This window comes from Astyanax mexicanus, chromosome 23 (assembly GCF_023375975.1).
Source record: "Astyanax mexicanus isolate ESR-SI-001 chromosome 23, AstMex3_surface, whole genome shotgun sequence".
Classification (NCBI taxonomy): Eukaryota; Metazoa; Chordata; class Actinopteri; order Characiformes; family Acestrorhamphidae; genus Astyanax; species Astyanax mexicanus.
The window spans coordinates 14,847,825-14,874,582 of record NC_064430.1 but is presented as its reverse complement, the minus strand read 5'-3'; the positions used below and the strand labels follow the sequence as shown (position 1 = coordinate 14,874,582).

General features: G+C 38.8%; 1 protein-coding gene across 13 annotated transcripts in view; it reads right to left on the bottom strand.

Moving 5' to 3' along the window:
- The window catches only part of dgkza (diacylglycerol kinase, zeta a), a 244,352-nt gene that overhangs the window by 52,265 nt on the left and 165,329 nt on the right, over nucleotides 1-26,758 (bottom strand). For 11 of the 13 annotated variants that reach the window (XM_049471206.1, XM_049471208.1, XM_049471207.1 and 8 more), the window contains 4 exons: nucleotides 23,932-23,976; nucleotides 21,630-21,699; nucleotides 12,107-12,147; nucleotides 9,802-9,998 (listed from right to left, as the gene is read on the bottom strand). In XM_049471206.1, the coding sequence (XP_049327163.1) occupies nucleotides 9,802-9,998; nucleotides 12,107-12,147; nucleotides 21,630-21,699; nucleotides 23,932-23,976 (353 nt within the window). The remainder of the gene's footprint in view (nucleotides 1-9,801; nucleotides 9,999-12,106; nucleotides 12,148-21,629; nucleotides 21,700-23,931; nucleotides 23,977-26,758) is intronic. The other 2 variants (XM_049471210.1, XM_049471200.1) reach the window with 1 other exon arrangement.

Sequence of the window (26,758 nt, the reverse complement as noted above, 5' to 3'; positions counted from 1 at the left end):
TTTTGTCTGTATTTGCTCGTGTTACCTTATTAATATGGAAAAACACTTATGTCCATACCCTGTTTTCATTTTGTCTGTATTTGCTCATGTTATCTTACCAATATGGATAGAGATTTCTGTCCATACCCTGCTTTCATTTTGTCTGTATTTGTGCAAGTCCACCTAAACCTTCCAGATATGGATAGAGACTTCTGTCCGTACTCTGCTTTCATTTTGCCCGAATTGGTACATTATATCCCAAACCATATGGATACGGAAAGATGCTTTTGTCAATTCTCTGCTTTCATTTTGTCCGTATTTGCACGTTACCTTGTAGAAAAAGACAGAAGTTTCTGTCCGTACCCTGTTTATATTCTGCACAAATCTGTACACTATCCCAAATCTTAGGCTTGCAGATATTAGCTTCTGTCCATACTCTGCTTTCATTTTGCACATATTTGCACATTATCCAAAACCTTAAAGATACGGATAGAGGCTTCTGTATATTCTTTGCTTTCATTTTGTCCGTGTTTGCGCATGTTAACTTGTGGATTTGGAGGCTTCTCTTTATATTCTGCTTTCATTCTGCTTAAATTTGTACATTTTTCTAAAGTTTATGGATACAGATATAAGCTTCTCTCTGTACTCTGCTTTCATTTCGTCCGAATTCGCACAATTTTTTCTAAACCTTATGAATAGGCTTCTGTCCATACTCTACTTTTATCTTGTCTGTATTTGTGTATGTTTCCTTTAAAGCTTTTTGACACTGATGGAACCTTCTGCCTGTACATTTTGCCCAAATTTGTGCATGTTCTCTTAACAATTACGAATTCCGGATAGACTGTGTAGTGTGTTCTGTCTGTACTCTGCTTTTATTTTGCCCAAATTTGTGCATTTTCTCTTAAATCTTACAGATACGGACAGAGCCTTCTTTCCATACTCTGATATATTTTGTCTGTATTTTTGCATGTTCTCTTAAAGTTTACAGATATGGATGGAGTCTCCTGTCTGTACTCTGCTATTATTTTTTCAGTATTTTTGCATGTTCTCTTTAAGGTTACGGATAGATATGGATGGAACAGAACTTTATTATTGTAAATTGTGGGGGCAGCCCAGTCCAATTTCTAGCAAAAATTAGAACTGTGTCACATTAAAGTCAAAAATTGTATTTGAGTCACTTCAGGCTGTTAATGTGAACGCAGCTCTTTTGCATACAATAACACAATTTTTCCCCAAAAAAAGGAAACACAGTGTACCCTAAAAGTACACCCTGGCTAAGCTTCAGCTATTTAAGAGTGTGGACAAATCCTAAACCAACAACCGCTGGTTAAATGTTCAGTATTTTACTAAGCAAGTATTACTCAGCTGAACAGTTGTGTAACTCCAGCATCCTCAATATCACAGACTTCTGCCCACAGGCTAAACTCACCTCCCTTCATTTGCTCTTTTTTATATGCAACTCTGAGTGGAGCTAAAAAAGTCTGTTGACTCACTGAGGAATCGTTTCATCCCCCAGAGTGATCAGGAGTGCAGCGATCCGAAAAATAGACTCTCGTGTGTGTTTGTGTGCAGACAAGGATGCGAGCAACAAATACAGAACACAAACAAAATGGTGTCTAAAAAAGGTAAAATGCTGGGAAAAAAGGTCAGGACAGAGGATAAAAGCTCTGTGAGTTTCTCCGAGATATTTGATGCCTGGCCAAGAAATACAGAAAGTTAATATTCGCTTTAATGAATCCACCGTTTAAGAAAACTAAACGGAAACCTTAAACTATGAGAATGTATCCATCTTTATGAATGTATTTATAATGCATTGTACTGTCAAGCGGCATTTACTAGTGGTTAACCGCTAATGCTACTGCTGCTGCACCCAGCCTTAGTGGAAATCTGGAAATCTAAGATTACTCTAAATGAACGGAAGTGAACGGAAATTAAAACGTTTTTTTTTTAACATCCAGCGCTCATTTGACTTTAAAAGAAAACATTTATTTCTTTTTTTAAGAATAACAGTTTTGTTAGGTTAGCTTAACTTTACTCAACTTAGTAGTGCTCTATAGGACCCTGCGGCGTCAACTAAGCTTTTTTCCTTAATGCCATTTTTCCCCCCTAACATTACTTTTACTTTTATACTTTAGGTAGTTTTGCGACTTTAAGTACTTTTACACTTTTTCTTTACACTTTATATTTATATAAATATTTATTTACATTTAAACCCCAGTATCTTTACTTCTACCTGTGTAACCAATGTAAATACTTTTCATACTTTGATTATATATATATATAATAATAAATGCATCCCTAAGAAGCTTTACCAATGGGCTCTGAGATGTTCATTGGGCTAAGCGCTGCCATGAGATTGCAGATTCAAATCCTGTTCATGCAGCTTGCCATCAGCTGCCAGGGCCCTGAGCAGGCACAATTGGTTTGGCTCTCTGTGGGTGGGTAGATAACATAGATAATACCCTCTCCCCACATCACTCCAAAGGGTGATGTCGCTCAGCACAAGGCGCCTGTAAGCTGATGTATCAGAACCTAGTTGCTGTGCTTTCCTCCGAGAGGCAATGCTGCATCACCAGCAGTTTGAAAAGAGGTGGTCGGAGGAGGCATATGCTAGTTTTTGCTCTCCTGGTGTGTTGGGGCATCACTACTAATAGGGGGAGTCCTAATGAGTGGGTTGGGTAATTGGCCTTGCAAATGGGGGGGGGGGGGGGGGGGGATGGGATAAAAATGTGAAATATAATAAAGAAGAAGAAGCTCTACCAACGTTTCAACTCATATCGCCTCATAATATTTCATAAATGCGCTGCGAGACTAAACCCACAAAACAACCATTATTTCAGAATGAAAACGGACAGCAAGGCAACAGCACAGCACGCCGTGCAATAACAACCATATCTGACATTACTTCAATAATTCAGGATGTGCTGTTAGATGCTGAGAAGATCAAGACTGCACAGTCACAAACAGTTCTCAAAGCTTGTAAGATAAGAGAAACATTTGTTTTTCATCTTTAGGCACCTAGCAAGCACAATCAATTTTCTGTTTTCGGACTGTACAAAGACACAGACTGACAAATCAACTCTTACCATGTGACCGTCTAGTTCCTCTCATATGTCCAGTCGGAGGTAAGGAGCGTTGGGTCAATTGATTACAAACTGGCAACACAATCGGATTTTCCAATCAGCGACCATTATATAACAAAAGAGTTTGGCTGAGCACGCGGCTGTGGTGCTGCTAGCCAGTGTTAGCAGTGCATTTCAGACTTGCCAATGAAATGAACTGAGCACGTTTAGCATACATCAATGCATCAATGTGTTATTACATCATCTGCTTCCATAGTCAACAGCGTTGCGACACGGTAGCAGGCGAGCGGTCACATCTAATTCAGCATGAGATTTCCATTCAGAACCTTTCCGATCAATGTGTTTTTTAGCTTTGTCCTGAATGTGTTCCATGAAACCAGCCGTCAACCAAAAAACAACAAACTAACCCAAAGTTTGCGACAAAAATCAAAAATACAAAAGAGCAAAAATAAACGATAATAATATCGTCTAATTAGACGATAGGGGTCCTATCTTACACCCTGTGCAATGCATGTGGTGATGCTCATTGCTATCTTACACATTGCGAGCAGTCTATCTTCATGCCCTGTGCCTGTGTCTACACTGATGGGTGTGGTGGTCTGAAAGTGAAGAGTGTTCAGATAAATTTCTGCTGTACTGCTATCTCTGCAATTAAAAAACACAGGTGCGCCACTCACTTATTTGAACCCTAAATACAGTCAACAGTCAGACATTCATTGCTATCTTGGCAACGGAGGAGCTTAGCATGCATACACCCCAGCCCGTTACACACATATACATGGACACGATGCTGTACACAGCCCCAACTTTTACATCAACAATAAACACTGATCATTAGGAATTCCTACTTAAATATGTCTTTATTTGAGAAAATATTAACAGGTAATATTACTTTGAATTTAATCATGTTTTGAAAAAAAAAAAGTTTCAATCCGTTTCAATGTGAGGAAGTTTTTTGTAATATGTTTTTATTGAGAGGGAAATGTATGTCTTATTTCTTTGTATTATTTCTATGCACTTTTGATTTCTTTTCTTATTTTTTTCCCAAGTTTGTGGTTTTCCTGCAAAAAATTCAAATAACGAGGGTTGTGTTTTCTGGCCTACTTTTATATTTATTGTGGCTGTAAAAAAGCCTCAATTGCAAATCATCATAAAAATTTAAATTGACTGTGTCATGAACATTTGTGGCCATATTGAGCTGGTTTAAGCTTCTGACAGGTGGATTTTAGACAGACTTCGGGCAGGATTTTTTTCAATGTTTTTTCAATGTCTCCAAAGACAACAGAAGGTGGAATTAAATAAAAAAAACTCTAGAATATAATCAAGAGGAAGATGGATGATCACAAGGCATCAAACCAAGCTGAACTGCTTCAGTGGCATAAAGTTATCCAAAAGCAGTGTGTAAGACTGGTGGAGGAGAACATGCCAAGATGCATAAAAACTGTGATTAAAAACCAGGGTTATTCCTCCAAATATTGATTTCTGAACTCTTTATTGATTTCTGAACTCTTTATGAAACTTTATGAATATGAACTTGTTTTCATTGCATTGTTTGAGGTCTGAAAGCTCTGCAACTTTTTTTTTTTTTTTTCAGTCATTTCTCATTTTCTGCAAATGAATACTCTAAATGACAGTATTTTTATCCGGAATTTGGGAGAAATGCTGTCCGTAGTTTATAGAATAAAACAACAATGTTCATTTTACTCAAGCATAAACCTATAAATAGCAAAATCAGAGAAACTGATTCAGAAACTGAAGTGGTCTCTTATATTTTTTCCAGAGCTGTAAAGGATATGTCTCCTGCATGTGCTTTATCTGAACGTGTCTCTGGACAGTTTTCACCAAGCATCAAGAGTCTGAGTGATCTATAAATTATCTGTAAGGCTCTCCAGTAGCAGCTGCAGTGTTTCTTGGCCCTGCTATTAAAAATCTGGAAGGTTTACAGCAGCAGCAGAGAGGCAGAGAGGAAACAGTGCAGTTGTAAGTGATATTCAGCATCTATATGAGATGATGTAACGTACAGCACACTCTGAAACGCCTCCAGCGGTAAGTCCTGGTTTATAGCAGACACAGCGTCTGCGGTTTTTGGAGAAGTTAGCGTCTCTCCGTGGAGCACCTCACCAGTGTAATATGCCCCGACTCTGCAGACACACTGTGCTCCAGCCTTTAAAAGCTTGACTGCTGCACAGTGATAGAGACTGTGTACTTTGATCTTAGACCAGGCTTAATGAGAGGAGCACTCACACACGTGCAGAGACGCAGGCACACTTCTTGTATGTAACTGTAATCTGATCTACACTCTAATCTGATCCACACTGATTTGTGATTCTTTACTCTACTATTAAACTCTATAAACATGAAGGCAGTAAAGCCAGTAAAAAAGAGCATTCCTCATTCACTCATACTGCTTGGCATCAGCGGGCAGAGTCAGAGAAAGAGACAGAATTGGCCTTGTTCTTTCTGGGTGGGTTGATCACATTAGTCATTTTATTTTCCTAACCTCAAAAACTCAGGAAAAAACAGTGTTTTTAGTACTCAAGAGGATGTCCGTTGACTTAACCGTAAGATAAATTATGTGTATACCTCTCTCTCTCTCCCAGGGGAAAAACTGAATGTCCCCACAGTTTTTTTTTTTATCTCTTCCTGACAAAAATATATATACGCAAATATTTGGGTCCGACAAAGACAGTAAAACCAAACACACACACACATATACGCACATATACACACGCATATACGCATAGGCACCCACTGGGTGTTTGTTCTATAGAGTTCTGTGCGGGTTTTTATTAGGTATTCTATTTCAAGCCTTAGCAGGACCAAGCACAGCTACCCTACTTTTAATGCTGCTCTGCCTTTAAAGCTTCAAACACACACACATATACGCATACACACACACTCGCGCACACACACACACACACACTTACAACACATAGAGTCTAGGTCTGTCTGAAAGAGAAATGAACAGATAAGAGAGAGAGAGAGAGAGAGAAAGAGAGAAAAAAACAGTATGATCCATCCATGTCCAGAGAGAGTTGATCTCTCTGTCTGTCTCGCTCTCACTTTGTCTCTCTTTCTTGCTTTCTCTGCCTGTCTGTCTCTCTCTTCCTGTCTTTCTCTCCCTATCTGTCTATCTCTATGTATCTACCTATGTCTGTTTCTCTCTCCCTTTTGTTCGTCTGTCTCACTCTGTTGTCTAGCTCACTTTGCCTCTCTTTCCCTGTCTGTGTGTCTGTCTCTTTCACTCGCTCCCTGTCTGTCTTTCTGTCCCTGTCTGCATGTCTCTCTCTCTCTCTTTCCCCATCTGACTCTCTCACTCTCTCCCTGTCTGTCTTTCTTTTTCTGTCTGTCTTTCTATCCCTGTCTGTGTGTCACTCTCTCTTTCTCTCCCCATCTTTCTGTCTGTCTCTCTCACTCTATCCCTGTCTGTCTTTCTATGTCTGTCTGTCTTTCTATCCCTGTTTGTCTGTCACTCTCTCTCTCCCTGTCTGTCTTTCTGTTTCTGTCTGTCTGTCACTCTTTCCTCCCCTCTCTCCCCATCTGTCTGTCTGTCTCTCTCTCTCTCTCTGTCTGTCTGTCTCTCTCTACCCATTTCTCTGTCTAACTCACTCTGCCTCTCTCTCCCTGTCTGTCTGTCTCAATCTCTCCCTGTCTGTCTTTCTATCCCTGTCTGTCTGTCTCTCACTCTCTCCCAGTCTGTCTTCCAATCCAGGTCTGTTGGTCTGTCTCTCTGTCTGTACTTCCTTCTGTTTTGTCTGTCTGTTGCTCTTTCAGTCTCTGGATCTCTCATATTTTTGGTCTCTCTGTCTGTGTGTGTGTGTGTCGTCCTTCCAGTCTCTCTTTTTCTGTCTTTTTCTTTCTCTCTTCTTTTTCTCTAACTCTTTTTCTCTCTCACCTTTTCTCTTTCTCTGTCTTTCTCTCCCTCTCCCCCTGTCTGACTCTCATTTTTCTGTCTCTCTTTCTACTTGACTCTCTCTCTTTCACTCAGTCTTTCTCTATCTCTCTTTCTGTCTCTGTTTGTTACTCAAACACCTTCAGCATTGTTTTACTCTTTCTCTATTTTTTATGATTTCCGTCTCTCACACAGGCTGACATCAACCAGCACAAACTAACACACACACACACACACACACAAACCAAAACAAACCCTCTCACACACACACACCCACACACAGAGCACACGCTCCCATGCACCCCTCCTCATTGGGAGGAGAGTAACACAAGTCATGGAGTTGTATGGATTTTTGCAGGCATCTATAAATAGAGGTGCGGATCAAGCGCAGAGCTGCGGGGAACATTCTATTTTTCTACATCCCGCTCTCTCTCTTCCTCTCTCTCTCTCTTTCACACACAGAAAGCCTCGCACGCAAACACACACCTCACACATGTACACGCTGAATTCAGTGGAAGATAGAGGAAGATGGATAGAGAATGCGTCTCTATACGCTGTGTGTGTGTGTGTGTGTGTGTGTGTGTGTGAATGTGTGAATCTCTATTCTATAACGTGGGGGAGCTGCATGTTCCCAGCCTGTACAAGTGAGATTAGAGAAGTTCTCCAGTGTTTTCATACCTAATCTCTCTACATTTACATACTCTCTGTATGTAGAAACATATAAAAGAGCAAAAAACCCATTCACTCTAAACACATTATAAAAGAAGCTCACTACTGCACACAGACTATGATTAAATGACAGAAAACCTTTTCACACTAGATTTGAATTTGAAGCTTTTTTGAAGCATTAAAGTGCTGCATCCTCAAACACAGAGCATAGAGAGTGTTTTATATGTTGGAAGTTTTCTGTTATATCATTTTTTTAAAAAAGACTGCAACAAAGGAATATTTTGATACATTTTCGGCTGATGAAAAAAAAAAATAACACTCTAATCTCCAAAGCAGCAGCAATATAATAACACAACAACAAGTTTGCCATTTATTTTTGAAGCAGCAAAAAAAAGAAAAGGGGAGACAAATGTGACAAAGTAATCCTAACATTCATTTTAAAATTGTTTTGTGTTTCTGCTTTATTTGGATTAGTGACTTTTTGAAACATTTTGAAACAATCTACTTATTCATTTTTATTAACTTTTATTTAGATATGATTTGTTATTTTGTATAAGCAACTTACTTTTAAAGCAGTTTGTTTGTTCTTATAAGGGACCTTTGATACAATCTGTTAGCTTGTTTGTAATAAGGACTTTTATTTTGTCTATTTGTGTTTTTTGTATTAGTGCTTTATGTTGACAGGATCTATTTGTATTTTTATTAGTGACTTTTATTTGACACTGTTTGTGTTAGTGGCATATTTTAACAGTCTGTCTTTTATTTTTTAATGGTATGTTTGTTTGCATTACTGACTTTTATTATCAGTTGATTCATTTGCATTAGTGACTTTAATTTTTAAATGTTCAGTTTGTATTAGTGTCTTATTTTGAAACAGTCTGTTAGTTTGTATTTTAAATAGTCTGTTCATATGTATTAGTAACTTTAATTTTTAAATGGTATGTTTATTTTTATTAGTGACTTTTATTTTTAAATGGTCTGTTTGTGTGTATTAGTGATTTTTATTTTAAAATAGTATGTTTGTATTAGGGACTTTAATTTTCAAACAATTGGTTTTTTCATATCAGTGACTTTTATTTTGAAACAGTCTGTTCGTTTGTATTAGTGAATTTTATTTTTTAACTAACTGCCTGTCTGTTTGTTTTAATGACTTTTTTTTATCGGCCTGTTCCTTCGTTTTATTGACCTTCATTTTTAAACGGTCTGTTTATTTAAATTAGTGACTTTTATTTTTACACTGTCTGTTTGTTTGTATAAAAGACTTTTATTTTTACACTGTCTGTTTGCTTGTATTAATGACTTATTTTGATAGGGTCTGTTAGCTTGTTTGCATTAATAATTAGTTTTTGTTTGTTTGTATTAGTGACTTTTATTTTGAATTGATGAGTTTTAGTTTGACACAGTCTGATTGTACTAGCTGCCCAGTCTGCTTTTACTGCAGCTTTGTGTCCAGACTGAGAGAATTATTACTTTAAAAGAAACAGCTGCATTAAAACTGTATTAAGAAATTTACCTGTAAATGTTTTAAGTTGGAAATGAATCCTTAGTGTGAGAAACAACCAAGGTTTAAAGAAAACATATATGGTGGATAAGAGCTGAAAGGCTGGGAAACCACAGCAAGTTCTTTACTGGGACTTTCTATAGAAACATTTTTCTTTTATTTGTCTAGCAGCATCTTATCTGTTCGTGTCCACAAGAAGAGGTTAATTAAAGATGGCAAAATCAGACACAGAGCAGAGAAAAGGCAAGAGCTATGGATTTTCTTTTCATTTACAGAGAACATTCATTCAAATAGTCTTTTCATAATTAAATTCTAAAGCAATGTAACCTATTTAATGCCTATATATAGTTATATTAACTGTAACTATAAAACACTACATAGTTCTATCTGAACAGTGAGGCTAATCCACAGATGAATCAAAGCGTAATATATAAAGGAGCTCCTTAATGCTCCAGACAATACAGTATAATATTAATCTACTTTACTCCATCGCTTTTATTTCCACGGCTGTAACGTTAGTGGTAATTACGTGACTATAAAGGTGGCCTTTGCTCTAAAGGGGCCTGCCCCCCAGCTCATTAATCAAAGCATCATTACAGCCATAATTAACAGCATACGTCCTGAAAGCCTTAAAAAATAGGGCGCTTGCGCCCGTGTGCTAATGTGCGATATCTGACCTGGGAGCTGGAGAGGAGGGTGGAGAAGAGGAGGATGATGGGAAGGCAAATTTGCGCTGCGCTGAAGAGTTCTCTCCTGATGAGTCTACCAGGTCAGGCATGCCCGGAGATGTGCTCACTGTTTCCGTGACTACCAGCTCCGGGTCCAGGATAAACAACTCGTCCTGAGAGATCTCCGTCACATAGTGTAGATGCTCCTAATACACACACACACACATATACACACACAATGATCACTGAACAGTGGTATAAAAATATTTACAAGAACATAACACTCTTTTTTACCATCTTACATATTTTAACCATATCTTAAAGCAATAGTACATATAAATCTCCATTAGGTGCTCATGGGCTCCCCTACAGTCAGGTAGTGTAACTGACACTATGAGCAATCACTAAAGGAGACGCTTTACACATGCATTTCTGGACAAGCTGTGCAGCACTGTGCAGGTTTACCTCAGCAAACACATGCGTAGGACTTGGTGTAAAGAATGCCACATCACATTACCGTATTTTTCACACTATAATGCGCACTTAAAATCCTTTCATTTTCCCAAAAATCGTTTGTCCACCTTATAACCTGGAGCACCTTATATCAGGTTGTAAAGAACAGTAAAGCCACTCCGTTATAGATAAGTTTCAGTTCATTCTCCAGCCGTATTAGCATTAGCCACTAACCACACTAAGCGCTAGCTCTTTCGCCGTTCAGAGGTGAGTATTATCGGCCTGTAGCCTCCTGCTAACCCCGGCTAGCACTGCTGTAGCAGCATTAGCATAAGCCGCTAACCCTGCTAAGCGCTAGCTCTTTAGCTGTTCAGAGGTGAGTATTATCGGCCTGCAGCCTCCTGCTAACCCCGGCTAGCACTGCTGGAGCAGTATTAGCATTTGCTGCTAACCGCACTAGCTCTTTAGCCGTTCAAAGGCGAGTATATCGGACTGTAGCCTGCACATTTGAACAAGCGTATTATATGTATTATAGCAAATATCACCCTGGCTCAGTGTAGCGCTAGCTAGCACTAGCAGTTAGCTACTAATGATAATATTGCTGCACCCAGCTTTAGCGGAAGTCTGGAAATCTATGCTTAATGTAAATAAACTGAAGAGCTTTATTTACTCAAATCATAGACTGTATATAGCTGGACAGAGCATCGTTTCTCAAAAGTGAAGCCACCACAGGTCGGGCGCCCCCTGCTGTTCGGCTGCAGAAAGCTGTGTAACTCCACCCATCCCCATAGGTTTCAATGGCAAAACAGACAACTTTCAATCACGTTTTTTTCTAATATACTGTAATTCTACCTCCATTATTTAAATGCAACAGCTAGTGTAACCTCTGCTTATATTGTCAAATTTTTATATCCCCACAGAATTCGGTTTTTAAAACTTTATTCGGCTCTATTCAAAAAAGGTGTGGTTATGGTAAAAGGGCTGCTTATGGGCGGGACCAATAACAGACCGTCAGCTCCGCTCCACCCCGCGAGGCAGCCCTCAGGGGCGGGGTTATTTAAATGAGTAGGCGGTCTCTCCACAGCCTTTCTCCCTCCTCTGGCCTCTACTGCTCAGACTCTGGTCTCTGACTCGCCAAAATGGCGGAAGATTTTTGTAGATTAAAATCCAGGGCTCGTTTGAATTAAAAATAATTTTTTTGTTTGTTTTTTAAGAATTACAGTTTTGATTACTTAGCTTAGGTTTACAGGTCTCGTCGAATTAGAAGGTAAATATGGCGACACCCCTGTTCCTTACTAGTGTCACATAATGCACCTTATAATCCACTGCTCCTTATGTGTGAAAATAGATTTATAGTGTTAAAAATATGGTAATTAGGCTTAAATTCATTAAAACAAACAAACAAAAAATTACCTAGGAGCTAAAGTAGCTTAGATTAGAGCACAGGGTCCGAGAACAGGGTCAATGCTCAGGGTCAGCCATGCTACAGCACCCCAGAGCAGAAAGGGTTAATCACCTTGCTCAAGGGCACAATATTGGCAGCCCAGCAGACCCTCTTATCGAACCCACAACCTCGTGATCAATAACCCTCTAACGCTCTAATTACACTCTAATCAGTAAGCCAATTTGTTTAGTCTCTTTTTTTGTAACAGAAGCTCATTTTAGAAGATTACTCTGATATTACACTGTGTTTTCAAGAGCATAAACAAACAAATTGCTCACAAAAAAATACATATATTTTTTATCTGTCAGAGAGACGAAAGCATACATCGACTCAGTGGATTGTCCAGCTGAATGTCTGCCATTAGAATAATTAGTCATTGGGGGGTACAAGTATATAAGTGCCATTAGTCAGACTCACCTGGGCTCGATCAATCCTGTAAAATCGATCTGCAGTTGTCGCTACAAAAAAAGAAAAAAAAAAACAAGCACAAATGAGAGGTTTTGTCATGGTTTCAATGTCATAGTACTTGAAAAGACTAATAGCATGGATAAGCAGTAGCTGTGCAGCGAAGAGAATGGATTAGATCTAGAAGAAACATCAAGAACGTCATTACAAACATTTCTGTAGTCTGAAGTAGTTCAATGGTTGTCATGAAAATTAGAGAAGCAGTTTTGTGACCGCATGGTTACTGGTTCAATCCCTTAAACTTACAATATGTGACTGGAGTACCCTTAAGCAAGTGGTTGGACAGAGAAGAAAATGGTTTTAAACTATATTAACCATCATTTAAAAAGGTAAGAGAAGGTTTAAGATTAGAAAAGCTGCCTTGTGACCAGATGGTTGCTGGTTCAATTCCCTGAACTGACAGTACATGACTGGAGTACCTATAAGCAAGTGGATGGACAGAGAAAAAAATGGTTTTTAAGCTATAAAAACCATCATTTAAGAAGGTTAGAGAAGAAGCCTTGTGACCGGATGGTAGCTGGTTCAATCTCTTGAACTGAAAGTATACGACTGGAGTGTCATTGAGAAATTGTTTGTACAGTGAGGGGAATGGTTTTGATCAATAAGAACCACCATTTAAGAAGTTTAGAAAAGATTGAAGGTTAAAGAAGCAGCCTTGTGACCAGATGGTCGCCGGTTCAATCCCCTAAACTGACAGTATATGACTGGAGTACCATTGAGCAAGTGGTTGTACAGTGATGGGAATGGTTTCAATCTACAAATAGCTTCGTAACAGAAAGTTAGAGCATGTTAAACGTTAGAGAAGCAGCCTTGTGACCAGATGGTTGCTGGTTCAATCCCCCTGAACTGAAAAGACATGACAGGAATGCCCTTGCGCAAGTGGTTGGACAGAGAAGGGAATAAATTCAATCTATATAAACCATCATTTAAGAAGGTAAGAGAAGGTTTAGGATTAGAAAAGCAGCCTTGTGACCAGATGGTGGCCGGTTCAATCCCCTGAACTGACAATATATGACTGGAGTACCCTTGAGCAAGTGGATAGACAGAGCTATATTAATCATCATTTAAGAAGGTTAAAGAATGTTAAAGGTTAGAGAAGTAGCCTTGTGATCAGATGGTGGCCGGTTCAATGCCCTGAACTGACAATATATGACTGCAGTACCCTTGAGTTAGTGTTTATTCAGTGACAGGAATGGTTTTGATATAAAAAAACATAATTTAAGTAGGTCAGAGAAGAAATCTTGGGACCAGATGGTTGCTGGTTCAATCACCTGAACAGACAATACATGAGTACCCATGAGCAAGTGTTTGTAGAGTGATGGAATTGGGTTAAAGCTATAAGAACCATCATTTAAGAAGGTTAGAGAAGCAGCCTTGTGACAAGATGGTCGCTGCTTCAATCCCCTGAACTGACACTATTTGACTGGAGTGCCATTGAGCAAGTGGTTGTACAGTTATGGGAATGGTTTTGATCTAGAAGAAGCTTTGTTCAAAAAGATTAGAGTAGGTTGAAGCAGCCTTGTGACAAGATGGTCGCTGGTTCAATACCTTGAACTGACAGTATTTGACTGGAGTGCCATTAAATAAGTGTTTGTACAGTGACAGGAATGGTTTCGTTGTAGAAGAAGCTTCATTAAAGAAAGTTGAAGCTTAGAGAAGCAACCTTGTGAACAGATGGTCGCTGGTTCAATTTCCTGAACTAAAAGGACAGGACAGGAATGCCTTAGAGCAAGTGGTTTGACAGAGAAGCGAATAGGTTCAATCTATATTAACCATAATTTAAGAAGGTTAGAGAACGTTTAAGATTAGAGAAGCAGCCTTGTGACCAGATGGTCACTGGTTCAATCCCCTGAACTGACAGTATTTGACTGGATTGCCATTGAGTAAGTGATTGTCCAGTGACAGGGATGGTTTCGTTGTAGAAGAAGCTTCATTAAAGAAAATTGAAGCTTAGAAAAGCAGCCTTGTGACCAGATGGTTGCTGGTTCAATCCCCTGAACTGACAGTATGAGTCCAATAATCCTGTTAACTGCACAAATGGGTTAAATGCAGAAGAAAACAATGTGTATGCAGCACAAATAGCGACTATGTTTGTTTTTCTTCTTCTTTTAAACTGTGTAGCCTGAAAACCTATCTAACAAAACTAGCTGGGGTGAACGAGGGAGAGTTCCATTATTCAAAACTGGAAACTGGGGGGGAGAAAAAAAGCATTTACTAATTTCCCTAGAAAAACATATTTTAATTAAAACAATAATTTCAGCAGAGTTAGAGGTCAGCTCAGACTGACCCACCAGTGAACAAAGGCGCATTTTAAATGAAAGAAAAATAAAGCTTATATAACTTTCCCTACTCCCCCCCAAGCAAATACATGATACAGAGATACATTCGCTTCTGTTTTGTTTAATAAAACAGTAGCATCTGTGTCTTTTATGATGCATCAAGCCACGGTCCCCAGGGTAGTGTCAGCATACCACCAAGAAGGACAAACCACATCCAACAGGATTAACTGTGGACGCAAGAGGAAGCTGTCTGAAAGGGATGTTCGGGTGCTAACCCGGATTGTATCCAAAAAACATAAAACCACGGCTGCTCAAATCACGGCAGAATTCAATGTGCACCTCAACTCTCCTGTTTCCACCAGAACTGTCCGTCAGGACAATAAATGATTGTGGTCTAAAAACAGGTGTCTCAGTTTTACTGTCCAACTCCTGTATATATGTTATAGAAGCTGCCACACTCGCCATTTGTGGATAGAACCAATAGTCCATGATTCATGGTCTAAGTGCTGGATCCCTAGTGATGCTAAAGCTACCACAGTGTTCCACAGTGGCTGGAAGTCCAAGAGAGCCTAAGTGGCCCTTCTCCTTCTCCATGGGTGGGTGGAATGGCTCTCTCTCTCCCCATTACTCATCACTCATCAGTGTGATGGTAGCTGACATGGGCATCTGTCACATGATGGTACAGAATTGGCAAATTACTGTTCTGTGTTTTTTCAAAGGCTGACTTATGCAAAATAATAATCAGATTAATAAAACCTAGGCTGTTGTTTTATTATTAACATTAACTCCTTTCGATAAGCTCCTCTGTATTGCCATACAGCTGTACCGCTGCCACAATCATCCCCGCATCCCCTTCCCCTTCATTCTGCTGTATCACACAAATCAAAGCAACCATTTTGTCTCCAAAAGTGGAGCTAGGATCAACCCTAAGCCAACAGGAGGAGCAGACAGCAGAGGGAAGACGAGGAAACGAGAGGAGAGATGTACTACTTTCTTTCAGACCTCCTCTCAGCAATGCATGACGTGCTCTTGTATCTCTCGCTCTCTCTGATCTGAGACAGGGACGCCATCCAATTCTCCACCAAATGGCTGCCAAGAGTGAACAGCAGCTTTGACAGACAGCTGTGCCTTGATTCAGTTTCACAGCAAAACAATGAACAAACAGGAAAATGACTTGCAGTAAACACAGTAAACATACAAGCAGGATCTGGCTATAGTTTTAGACTGTAAACAGGATGGATTATTGATTTCACGCTTCAGCATGATATGAAAAGATGTCTGTTATCACATCAATATATGGAGGAATGCACACAGATCAGCCATAGCATTAACACCACCTCGTTTCCAACAAGTCGCATACCTTGTTATACCCCCCCCTCCCGACAAGACCACCACAGATTAGGCATCATTTGTGTGAAATAACCAGCAACCATCGCATTGTGGGCAGCGTCCTGTGGGCAGCCCCATCTGCGCACCACCTTGTGGGCAGCACCTGGTGCCCACTGAGGAAGTACTAGCAACAGATGAGCTTTACATCTACATGGTGGAGCAGTTAAGTAGGAGTGTCTTATAGAGTGGCCAGTGAGTGAACACAGTGTTTAAAAACTCCAGCAGCACTGCTGTGTCTGATTCACTCATCCACCAGCACAACACACACTAATACACCTCCACCATGTCTGAAACATTTTTTATATGGCACATGGGGGGGGGGGGGGGGGGGGGTTGTTCACATGGAAAGCGGAAAACACAGATGCGCCACTGACTGATTAAAACCCTGACAACAGTCAGCCATCAGACGTCCAGACGCAGAAGCGCTGCGCCGAAAAATTACTAGTCCGCCAAAGTCAGAGCACACCTGGGGGAAAGGGAATGGCAAGTGACATGCTGATTGGGTTATTTCATGTTACACCTAAAACAAAACCCATGATTAATTAAGAAAATTAGTACATGCCTTTCGTGCATTTTGAGTTGGGCAAGGTGTGTTTTTTTCTTTCGTTATGATAGTATCCAGTCTATAGATTTCTAAAATAGAGCACTTAATTTTACCTACAAAAGTGACTTAATTCAAAAGTAACTATTCTTACTTATAGTAAACAAGACAACCCTTATTGCTAATATTTCATTTATTTAACATGGCATAGGGTTTATTTTAAGGGCATATAAAAATAAAGTGCAAAAGCTGGACAATGTGAGATGGCAATGGGGCTGACGGTACCTCCTCCAGTTACCTCGAATCACATGCAGTGAGTTGTTGTAGGCAAACCTGAAAACCTGGAGTGGACTTTTAGTGGTATTTCTTTTCTCCTAATAGAAACCGCTCTGGGTAAGCCAATATTTTAAGTGAAATGTGGGGGATTCTAACTAATTATTATGATATATAAAAACCACCTGCTCATTGAAGAACATGGTAAAACGAGGTATGCAAAAGTAGCAAAGTATGCAAAAAATCATTGGGTACTGTTAGTAGAGCTGATTTGATTGGACAATGAGTGTAGAAACAAAGATGGGTTGATAATGTTAAGACACTGTTTGGTGTATACTTTAGACAGAGTTTGCCATTTTTGCTGTGTAGCATTGTGTAGCATTTTAGCATTTCTGGCTAAAATTAATAGAATTTTAGCGCAGAAAAAAAATGAAAACCTTGCAGGTTCCCTAACAAAGGATCAAAGAGCTAATTCAAGAATTACTGTCACCTTGCGTCTTCCCATATAACTGCTCTTCTCCCTCATGAAGGAACTAAAGGGAATACCACTAATCCCTTATCTGATTTGTAAAACAGCTTTGGTACTTAGAATGAAATTAAATTATACTTTTCATTCTGTTTCCAGTCTACCTCAGTTCATTTCAGTTCAGCTCTTTTTTTTTAAGAGTAATCAATTAAAAAGAGCCCTCCAGGACACTTCCTGCTTGAAAACAGAACAGAACACAACCTTTCGCTCTCATTCATAAAGAGAACAAAAAGAAAAACAGTTCAAAAGGACACGATTCTGAGACGAGACGTTTGTGCTGAGATTTTGAAAGAGTAGAGTCCTTGGAGAACTCCAAAGGTTTTCTTTTATTTTCCAATGTGGCTCAATTTTTCTTTCTTCTTTTTAAATAAGTCAATAAGTAACCTTGAACGCTGAGGGCTAGGGGGTTAGTGCTACGTGCTTAAGGTTGCCGATTAAAATGCTGATGTCTGTTGGACGTTTAAAGCATAGGGTAGCTTTGTGCCAGCAGTTGACTCTGCAGAGCAGAAAAGTCATTGTTTTCAACTTAGTGTGACAACTAGTTCTAATTAAAAATTAAAATAAAAAAAGTAAACTACTTTCTAAACTTTCTTGCAGCATCAAAAATACTGCTAAAATCATGTGTTAAAAACGCACCAAGATCTGTAAACACAGTGGATGAAAGAAGGACGTTTGTCTGAACTTGGTAAAATTATTAATTTGATCACTGGTTCAAATCCTGGTCATGCAGCTTGCCATAAGCTGCCGGAGCTCCGAGAAAGCACAATTGGCCTTGCTCTCTCTGGTTGGGTAGATGGCGCTCTCTCCCCACATTGCTCCAAAGGGTGATGTCGCTCGGCGTCTGTGAGCTGATGTATCAGAACCGAGTCGCTGCGCTTTCCTCTGAGTGTGCTGTGATGCTACTCAGAGATGTTACATCAGCAGTAGTTTGAAAAGAGGCAGTGATTCACTTTGCATGTATATGACTGTTGAGTTCAGAATGTGTTGGTTGTGCTAGGATTGCTATTACATAAAATATAAAAAAAAAAAGTTACCTGTTAACACTGACATATTTTCCAATGCAGAGTAAAGCCTTGAAGTGCACCCTATGTGTTTTTAAGGAAAAAAGGATTAAAGAAAATATGAGACTATTTTCAGAAATATTTACATTTTACTTATTTTTTAACTGTAAAATTATTATTATTATGATATTGGATATTTAAATATAAATTGAAGAATCGATGTTAGATTCGCAAAATTAAATGACATTTATTAGTATCCATCACTTTCAAAAGAATAGTATTAATCGCAACATATTCTGTGATTAATCGTGATTATTCTTTTTTTTTCTTCTTAAGACTTAAGATTTAAATAGTGGATATTTACATATAGTATGTAAATAAAAGAAGCACTATTAGATTAGCAAAATAAAACTACATTTATACACTATTAGTGGTGTCAAACACTAAAACAAAATATTGATTACAATATTAGTCAGTGATTAATCACAATTAAAATCATGAGTTTTTTTTTTAATTGCAAGAAAACACAGGTGCACCACTGACTGAAATGAACTTGACACCCGTCAATCGTCAAAGTCTGTTCTTCATTAAACATACACACATACGGATGCACTGCAGAGCACAAACCGCACTTTTAATGTTTTTCAACAATGAACAGGATAAAGAATAAAATAACATTGCTGTTCCTTTAAATGAGCTGCTGGTGTACCTTTACAGGTCAGTATTCTCTGCTGAGACGCACAAAGCGCCTCGCTGTTAAGATATGAATGTGCCAAAGTCAGAGCTCACCTGGCTCTTAAAGGGAATGACGACTGGCATACTGATTGGTTTATTTCATGTTACGCCCAAAACACACCAACGATTAATTAGGAGAATTAGTTCATACCTTTTGCACGTTTCAAGCTGAGCAAGGCGTATTTTTTTGTGGCCTCATGATACCAGAGACACTCCAAAACTTCCTAAATCCAGCTGTGCAATGCGCAATTGACCGGTGTGCTATAGATCGCTAAAAAGGGCCCCTGGTCTTAGACATTAAAGCAAAACCTATTTATTTATTTATTTTTTGTAGTAGTAGTAGTAGTAGTAGTAGTAGGTGCCGGGCAGCACTAGCCATAATGGTTTTAAAGATCAGAGAAGTGCTGACTGTGTTGGTTCTTTATCTGGAAAGCAGGTTATGCCAAATGGCTGTCTATAAAGGTTCTGGAGAACAAAGTAACACGTAACGAAGAACAACAAAGACAAAGCTGGTGTTGGACTTAATGGTTGTGTAGAGATAAAGGAGGTGTGCTCTAATGGCTCAGGAAATCAAGATAGTGCCGGCTTTAATGTTTCTGGACAGACAGCTGGTTTCAGGTCTAATGGAGCAGGAGGACAGGGTGATATACTGTATGCTTTAATGATTCAGGAGAGCAGGCTGGAGTTGGCCTTAGGGGTTCTGGTTGGTTTACCTTTGGCCTGGTTCATCTGAGGCCTGTTTCCATGCTATTAGAGAATCCTGTTTCACACTGGAGGCTCAGCAGCTGAAGTGTGTAAGGGATGTGTGTGTGTGCGTGTGTTTTCAGGGCTTTCGCTCCTCGAGAAACGAGCAAAACCCGAGCTGGTCTGGAGGTGAGAGTTGGCAGGATGAGTCCATCATGTCAGACATCCAATTAATCTACACAAACTGCGTCTCTCTCTCTCTCTCTCTCTCTCTCTCTCTCTCTTTCTCTTTCTCACACACTCTCTCACTATTGCTCCCTCATCCTATCTCTTCATCTATCACCCCCTCCTCCGTTTTGTGACAGTAATGCCGGCTTGGTAATGGCCTGTTCATTAGAGCTGAAATGTCAACGCAGATCCTCTTTCCTCAGTCAGAACCTTTCTTAACCTTTATTTAATCACCTTTCATGCCTGGGGTAAGAGGGTAGAAGCGATGGGGGTCGTGTTCTAGCACCCCTGGAGAAGCTGTGGATTGTAACATTTACATAATACTTTCTCCGTCTCTCTCTCGTTATCCCCGTGCTAGAACACTGATCTCACAGATACCTCAGTTTACCTCCAACCTTTCCAAATTAATTGCCCATTTTCCCATTCACCTCGATGCCTGAGCTGAACATACACCAATATATATAAAAAATCAAACAAAAAAAAACAAACAAAAAAAACAACACCAGGCCATGTGCCACACAAGTGACTTTTACATAGATTATCACCTTCCTATTCAGTATTTTTTTATGTTTTTTCCTATATTGCAAATTAATCCAGACCACACTTGGTCTTCAGTCTTCCTTTCCTGTTGCTTTTCTGATGAGAGCCAATTCCATCCTAAAGTTTCTGATGATCTTTTCGACAAAAGCACTTGAGGATACTTTCACTTTTCACTTTATTGAAATGTTTTGGATTGACTGACCTTCATTATTCATTATTAAGTATTTTTTTCTTTACTTAGCTGAGTAGATCTTGATATCTTGTTAATATGGATAAGAATGTTACTCAAATAGAGCTATTCACTGTATACCAAACTCTACCTCTTCACAACTTTACAACTGATGCTCTCAAACACATTAAGAGACAAGAAATCCAATGAATTACTGTATTTTTCGCACTATAAGGCACACAGGATTATAAGGTACACTATCAATGAACGTCTCTTTTCTGGTCTATTTTCTATAATGTGCACCAGATTATCAGGCGCATCATGTGACACTAGTAAGGAACAGGAGTGTCACCATGTTTTCCTTCTAATTTAGCTGAGTGGCGAGACCTGTAAAGCTAAGCTAAGTTAAGAAAACAAAACTCTAATTCCTTAAAAAATTTAAAAATAAAAAATGTGCAGGCTACAGTCCGATAATACTCACCTCACCGGTGAGAGAGCTAATACTTAATGTCTAATGTTAACACTGCTCTAGTCTAGTCTATGTTTTTCTTCATAGTTTGGATGAGTTTGGTATTAATCTACAATCCAAAAAATTACTAAATAATGTGTCCACACTTTTGAATGGTACTGTAAAATAGTTGTGTTTAAAAATTCTTAACACATTGTCCAATAACAACAGGTAAAGACTAAAGACAGGGCAGGTCAGTTCGTTCTCTGTTTCTTTTGTATGCCTTAGTAATGTGTGCAGCATATGGTTTTGCATTGTCTTATTGAAAAAAGCATTGAAATCCCTGGAAATATTATCATCTTCCATGCAGCAAATATTATTTATAGTACTCAAAAGTGCTAGAACATTAATTTCACAGCTACCTTTCCATATTAATCACTTTTCACCTTCATCTCACTAAACCTGTTCCTGAGCTGAACCTACACCGTTATGAAGGGAAAAAAAAAAAACTTGGTTGGCCATGTTCTGTACAAGTGATTCTTACATAAAATCACACAAACTTTATGTAAGAAAGAAACAAAAGCAAAACACAAAAACATTTCCATCACAAACCTGGTCTGAACAGAAAACCTGAAAAAACACAAAAGAGCAGCATTACTCACAGTCCAAGAAGCACCACTTTGGTGACAACCTCTGAGATGACAGCATTTTTGACTTGGACTCGTCACCTGCCTGCAAAAGAGGACAACAAAGAAGGAGGTTAGAGAAACAAAAAAAAAAAAAGAAGTGAGTGAGAGTAGTTATTAATGTACATATAGGCTAAGCAGCAGACTGTAAGACAATATGTACAACCTGTAATGTGTTTATGCTACTTAATTTAACATTTAGCTAATTTAGCTAACTCCAACCCCGAATCAGAAAAGGTATGGAGAGTATGGAAAATGTGAATAAAAACACAGTGGTTCTCTTATTAATTGGGGCCAGTTTAAGACTGTAGGCAGAAAAGTGCAGCATTTGGTTTTGCATCGTCTTTTTGAAAAATGCATGGACGTATATGAAAAACGCTGTTTTTTTTTTAAAGACTTTGCTCTAACATTTATGCACATTTCTACATTTCTACATTAATGCTGCAACCCAGAGGTGTACAAACACAAACCCCATACTATTATATGGACCCTGCTTTTTGGATATTTTGCTGATAACAGTCTGGATGGTCCCTTTTAACTTGACTTTTACTGTATTTTTCAAACTGGATATTCCATTAAAACTATACTGTAAATGACTGTTTAAACATTTAACACAATAAAGAAATTTTACAGTCATGCACATGCAGCTGAAAAGTCAAGATGATGAATCAACACTTCACCAATACGTTGACAGAACTCGTCACCACACACAGGCATGCAAAAAGCCTCACTTAAATCCACACGAGTTAACATCTGACCCACAGACAACATTAAACATGTTCGAGGAGCCTTTAGGAACAAGTAGGAATAATTGGAGAGGATGTAAAGTACTGCAGTAGTTAGTTTTGATAAAGGGATGTTTGTGGGTGTCTTAGCTTAACATTTTGCCCAGCCTATTTAATTTATTATGTTTAAGTTTTATTTTCCCCAAATCAGTCTCCTCCAAAAGGACTGAAGGCAAGTCCAGTATTATTTTTTTGTACATATAGTAAAAGTTTTTGGAATTGGAAATAAAAGCTGACTATAAGAAGATTAAAGGTCTTATAAAACTTATATAACTTATAAAACTTCCTGATATTGGCAATCTTTTACAACAATTTAGACAATCTTACACAGCAACAGATGCAAATGAATCGATTTAAGCTAAACATTTACAGCTCATATTAAAATATTTACAACTTGAATATTTGGTCTGAAACACATTATCCCCCCTGTGAAGCATGGTGGAGGGAGCATCATTTCAGTTAATTAACTGGTATCTTGGTGGCTTCTTCTCAATTTTTTTTTTTATATACATTCCCTGCACAATTTGTCTCTTCTGTTTTGGTATTCCTATGCTGACTATGGTTAATGACGTGCATATATAAAAATAATATTAACACAATTAACAATGCTATTTTAACAATGTGTGCACAAGGCGTGAAAATAGACTGTTGACGGGGTTTAAGATAGCAACAAACATCGCAATGCGCCTTTGCAGGGTGTACAATAGGACCCTTTGTTTGAAGGGGATGTGCTGCTACTGATAAGAGTGGAATTTCTATGTGAACTGGTTTCGTTAGACTTTTAAATTCATTCTGCTGTTTATCGTTTGATTTCAAACCCAAATATTTCTACTGTACTCTAAAAGCAATTCCAATAGTTTTGGAGAAGACTGTGTTTGCTGGGACTGGTTGGGCTTGGGTTTCTCAGGCTTCTTCTCATCAGCCTCTGTCTCCAGGAGATTTATTCAGCCCCTGGTTTCTTCAGATTCAGATCTTTTTTGGGGGTTTTCAGCTTCAAAACTGTGCCCTGGGTCAAACAATGTTCTGAGACTTTATTCAGCTTAAAAAAAAAACAAGAGGCCAGAATAAAGCTGGAGTTTGTGTGTGTTTGTGTGCAGTAGCAGAGCACGATTCTACGGACACTCAGAAGTGGTTAAGGGGGAGTCGGAGAGGGGGATGAACACGAGGGCAGAGAGGACACAACTCTTCAATCCAAAAAGGAAGCCAATTTTTTTCTGAAAGACAAACATCTGTTTTCCACTTCAGTCTCTCACTCAGGGGAACGGAAAACATCCTCCAAAAATCCAAGAGAGTTCTAGTCCGGAGCCGAGGTCTGCGTCAACAAGCTCCTTTTTGTTCGATAACTGCTAACAGACTGCGTGTGTAAGTGTGTGTGTGTGTGTGTGTGTGTGTGTGTGTGTGCACTCCATTTATGAACAATAGTGTGCATTGTATTTTCCAGGCTTGTTCCTGATTGCTCCGTGTCTGTCTCACCTCCTCGCCGTCTCACCCACCTGGAGCATAAGCCGCTGCAGAGACGGGTGACATGATACAAAGTCCTGCAGGAAACCCCAGCATTTAAAAAATATGTAATAATAATTCCTACAACACACACTTACTTATACACACACCCTAAGCATACATGACCGTTCAGAAGATTGGAATCTCTGACAAAATAATTAACTAAAATGAATTTGGACTGAGACTAGGATGCTGGATGATCATCACTACCACATCTTATAGCCAAAAACTCAAATCATCCCAAAAGCATGGGTGGGGGTGACTTACATTCACTCACTTGCTCCTGTTTAGCAGGTTCCCTATACAGGGCTAGAATAGTAACGTTAGCTGAGGGCTGATTTTCTATATGTAAATTTGTGTGAATTTTCACACTACTGTGAGTTTTTGTTATATCAGTATGGCTTTAATCTGATGTAGTGCAGTCAAAATACTGTGCGTCACGTTAAACCAGGGATGGGCAACTGGCGGCCCGGGGGCCGCACACGGCCCTCGACATCACTCAGTGCGGCCCGCAAATAGATCAAAAATAATTTCATAATTTCATAATTAAAAAAAAAACAAAAACAAAAAACCGCTAGAGGGCGCTGCCAAACAACCACGAAAACTGACATTGACATCCAGTCCATTGTGAGCCAGCAGGCCAAACCACAGCTCTCTCATTAGCTTCAATAAATGTTGGGCCTCTGTGGTCTAGTTTTCTGCTATTATTGAATGAGCTATTTGCAATCAGTTTTTAAATCTTTTTTGTTCTTTGTTATAAATGAGTTCAAATGCCTTTTGCACTTTTATAAGCAAATGTTTTGTCCTTGTTGCTTATGAAGGACTTGTTATAATGAACTTATTTTACACAGAGGAACTACTGTATTTGCAATCAGTTTTTTAAGCAAACTTTTTGTTCTTTGATATGAAGGACTTCCTTTTTGCACTTTTTTTAAGCAAACGGTTTGTCTTTTGCCGTATTAAAATGCATTAATATGCAGAAAATAGTTGTTGATAAATGTTGGTGCTGTAAACATACAGATATAAATTCATATAAAATTTGTTCTTATTGAAAATCATTTGTAGCGTTTTTCATATTCAATTATTTGAAGTGCGAGGTCATGTGGCCCCCCAATGGTCATGCTGAAAAAAATGTGGCCCTCATCATGGAAGTTGCCCATCCCTGCGTTAAACAGTGTCCACAGTCTGTACGCTGATGTGCTTAGCTTGCATCTGCTTAGTATCTGTTTACCTAAAATTAAATATTTAAAAAAAATCTTAACATGGCATATTCCAAACTTTTGAGCATGCATGTTCTTTTATTATAAAAAATGTCCCACATGATGGCTGGAAATGTCTAAACCACTCATACTCCACTGAGCATAAAATATTTTTGTGATCATGTATTTATTTATTTTCCATTATTCAAAGCACAGAATATTTTTAAGTATTTATTGTATTGTTTATTTCAGCATGTCTATGTGTGTGTGTTTGAGTGGGTATGCAAAATGAATTATCAGATAAATACCCAGCTGCACTGCAGAGATCTCTAATCGCAACACATTTCACGCCCTATTTACCGCCTGGGGTCCTTCATTAACCACTGCAGGGTGAATGAGTGTGTGTGTGTGTGTGTGACCTCACTCCACCCCCTCTGTTAAAAACCAAAAATAATCTACAAAAAAAACAAAAGACAAGCACTCATTAGCATATACTGTGTTTCTCCTGCTTGAGGCCGTGATTGGTGGGTAAGTGTAATCATTATGTACAGCAATATAAAAGTCTAAACATAATCACCACATTCTCCAGAAACTTTAGACATCATCATCATTATCAGCATCACTTTTCACACACACAGACACACACACACTTTTCAACACTGTTCTCCCTTACTTTTTTTTTAACTTTCTTCTTACAATTTCCTCCCATCAGCTTCCTTGTAATATATCCCTGATATAAGTCCCAGATTCTGCACTCAGGCAACATCACCAACATATGCACTTATATAGTGCACGAGTCCTCATAGATATTTGTTGGAGTGGAACAATTAATGCTGCTTTGTAAAGTAAATACAGAATCACAGTTCAGAAAAAAAACACACTCTCTGACTGGTCACAGCTGTTAAAAAAGGGAATTGTGGTTAAAAGGGCTGCAAACAATCTGTGCCCAAACACGCTTACATCGTCACTAACTGCTCAGTGGGCTTGCCGGTGTTGTGTCAAATTCAGCATCCCCGCCATGAAAAGCACCTTCTCTCGACAGCACATAGACACTGTCTTCTTGATAAAAGCAGAGATAATCTGCTTTGATTTACTTAAAAATACACACCAAAAGGCGCACAGTTCCGAATGATTGCACTAGTTAAACGTGCCGTGCTTTGGGGGGTTACCGTGCCAGGAACGGCATAGATTGCTTAGTGTGAGTATACCCTAAATTGCACCATCACATAATCTCTCTTTTACCACGTTTACTTTCTTATTCATCACTTTCTCTACTCATTTTTTGTCCCTTAAATAAAAGACTTCCCTCAACAAACTTCAAGTCTTCCTTTCTTCCTCAGTCTTTTTATTGTTTCAGATCTTTTACTTTTTCCTTTCCTTTTGCTTTTTTTAATTTTCCTGTAATAACTTCACTCCCTTTTTCTCTTTTCTGTTCCTCCTCTCCTCATTTTTTCACCTCATCTTTTCCTCACTTTTTCCAACTCTCACTCTCTCTTTTCTCTCTAAAAACCTCTTTTCTTTCACTCCCTGCTCTTGCTTAATATTAACTTTCTCCACATAACTCTCTCCTTTTTTAGCCCCCCCTTTACTTTTCCCCTCCTTCCATCGTTTTGTCTCTCTC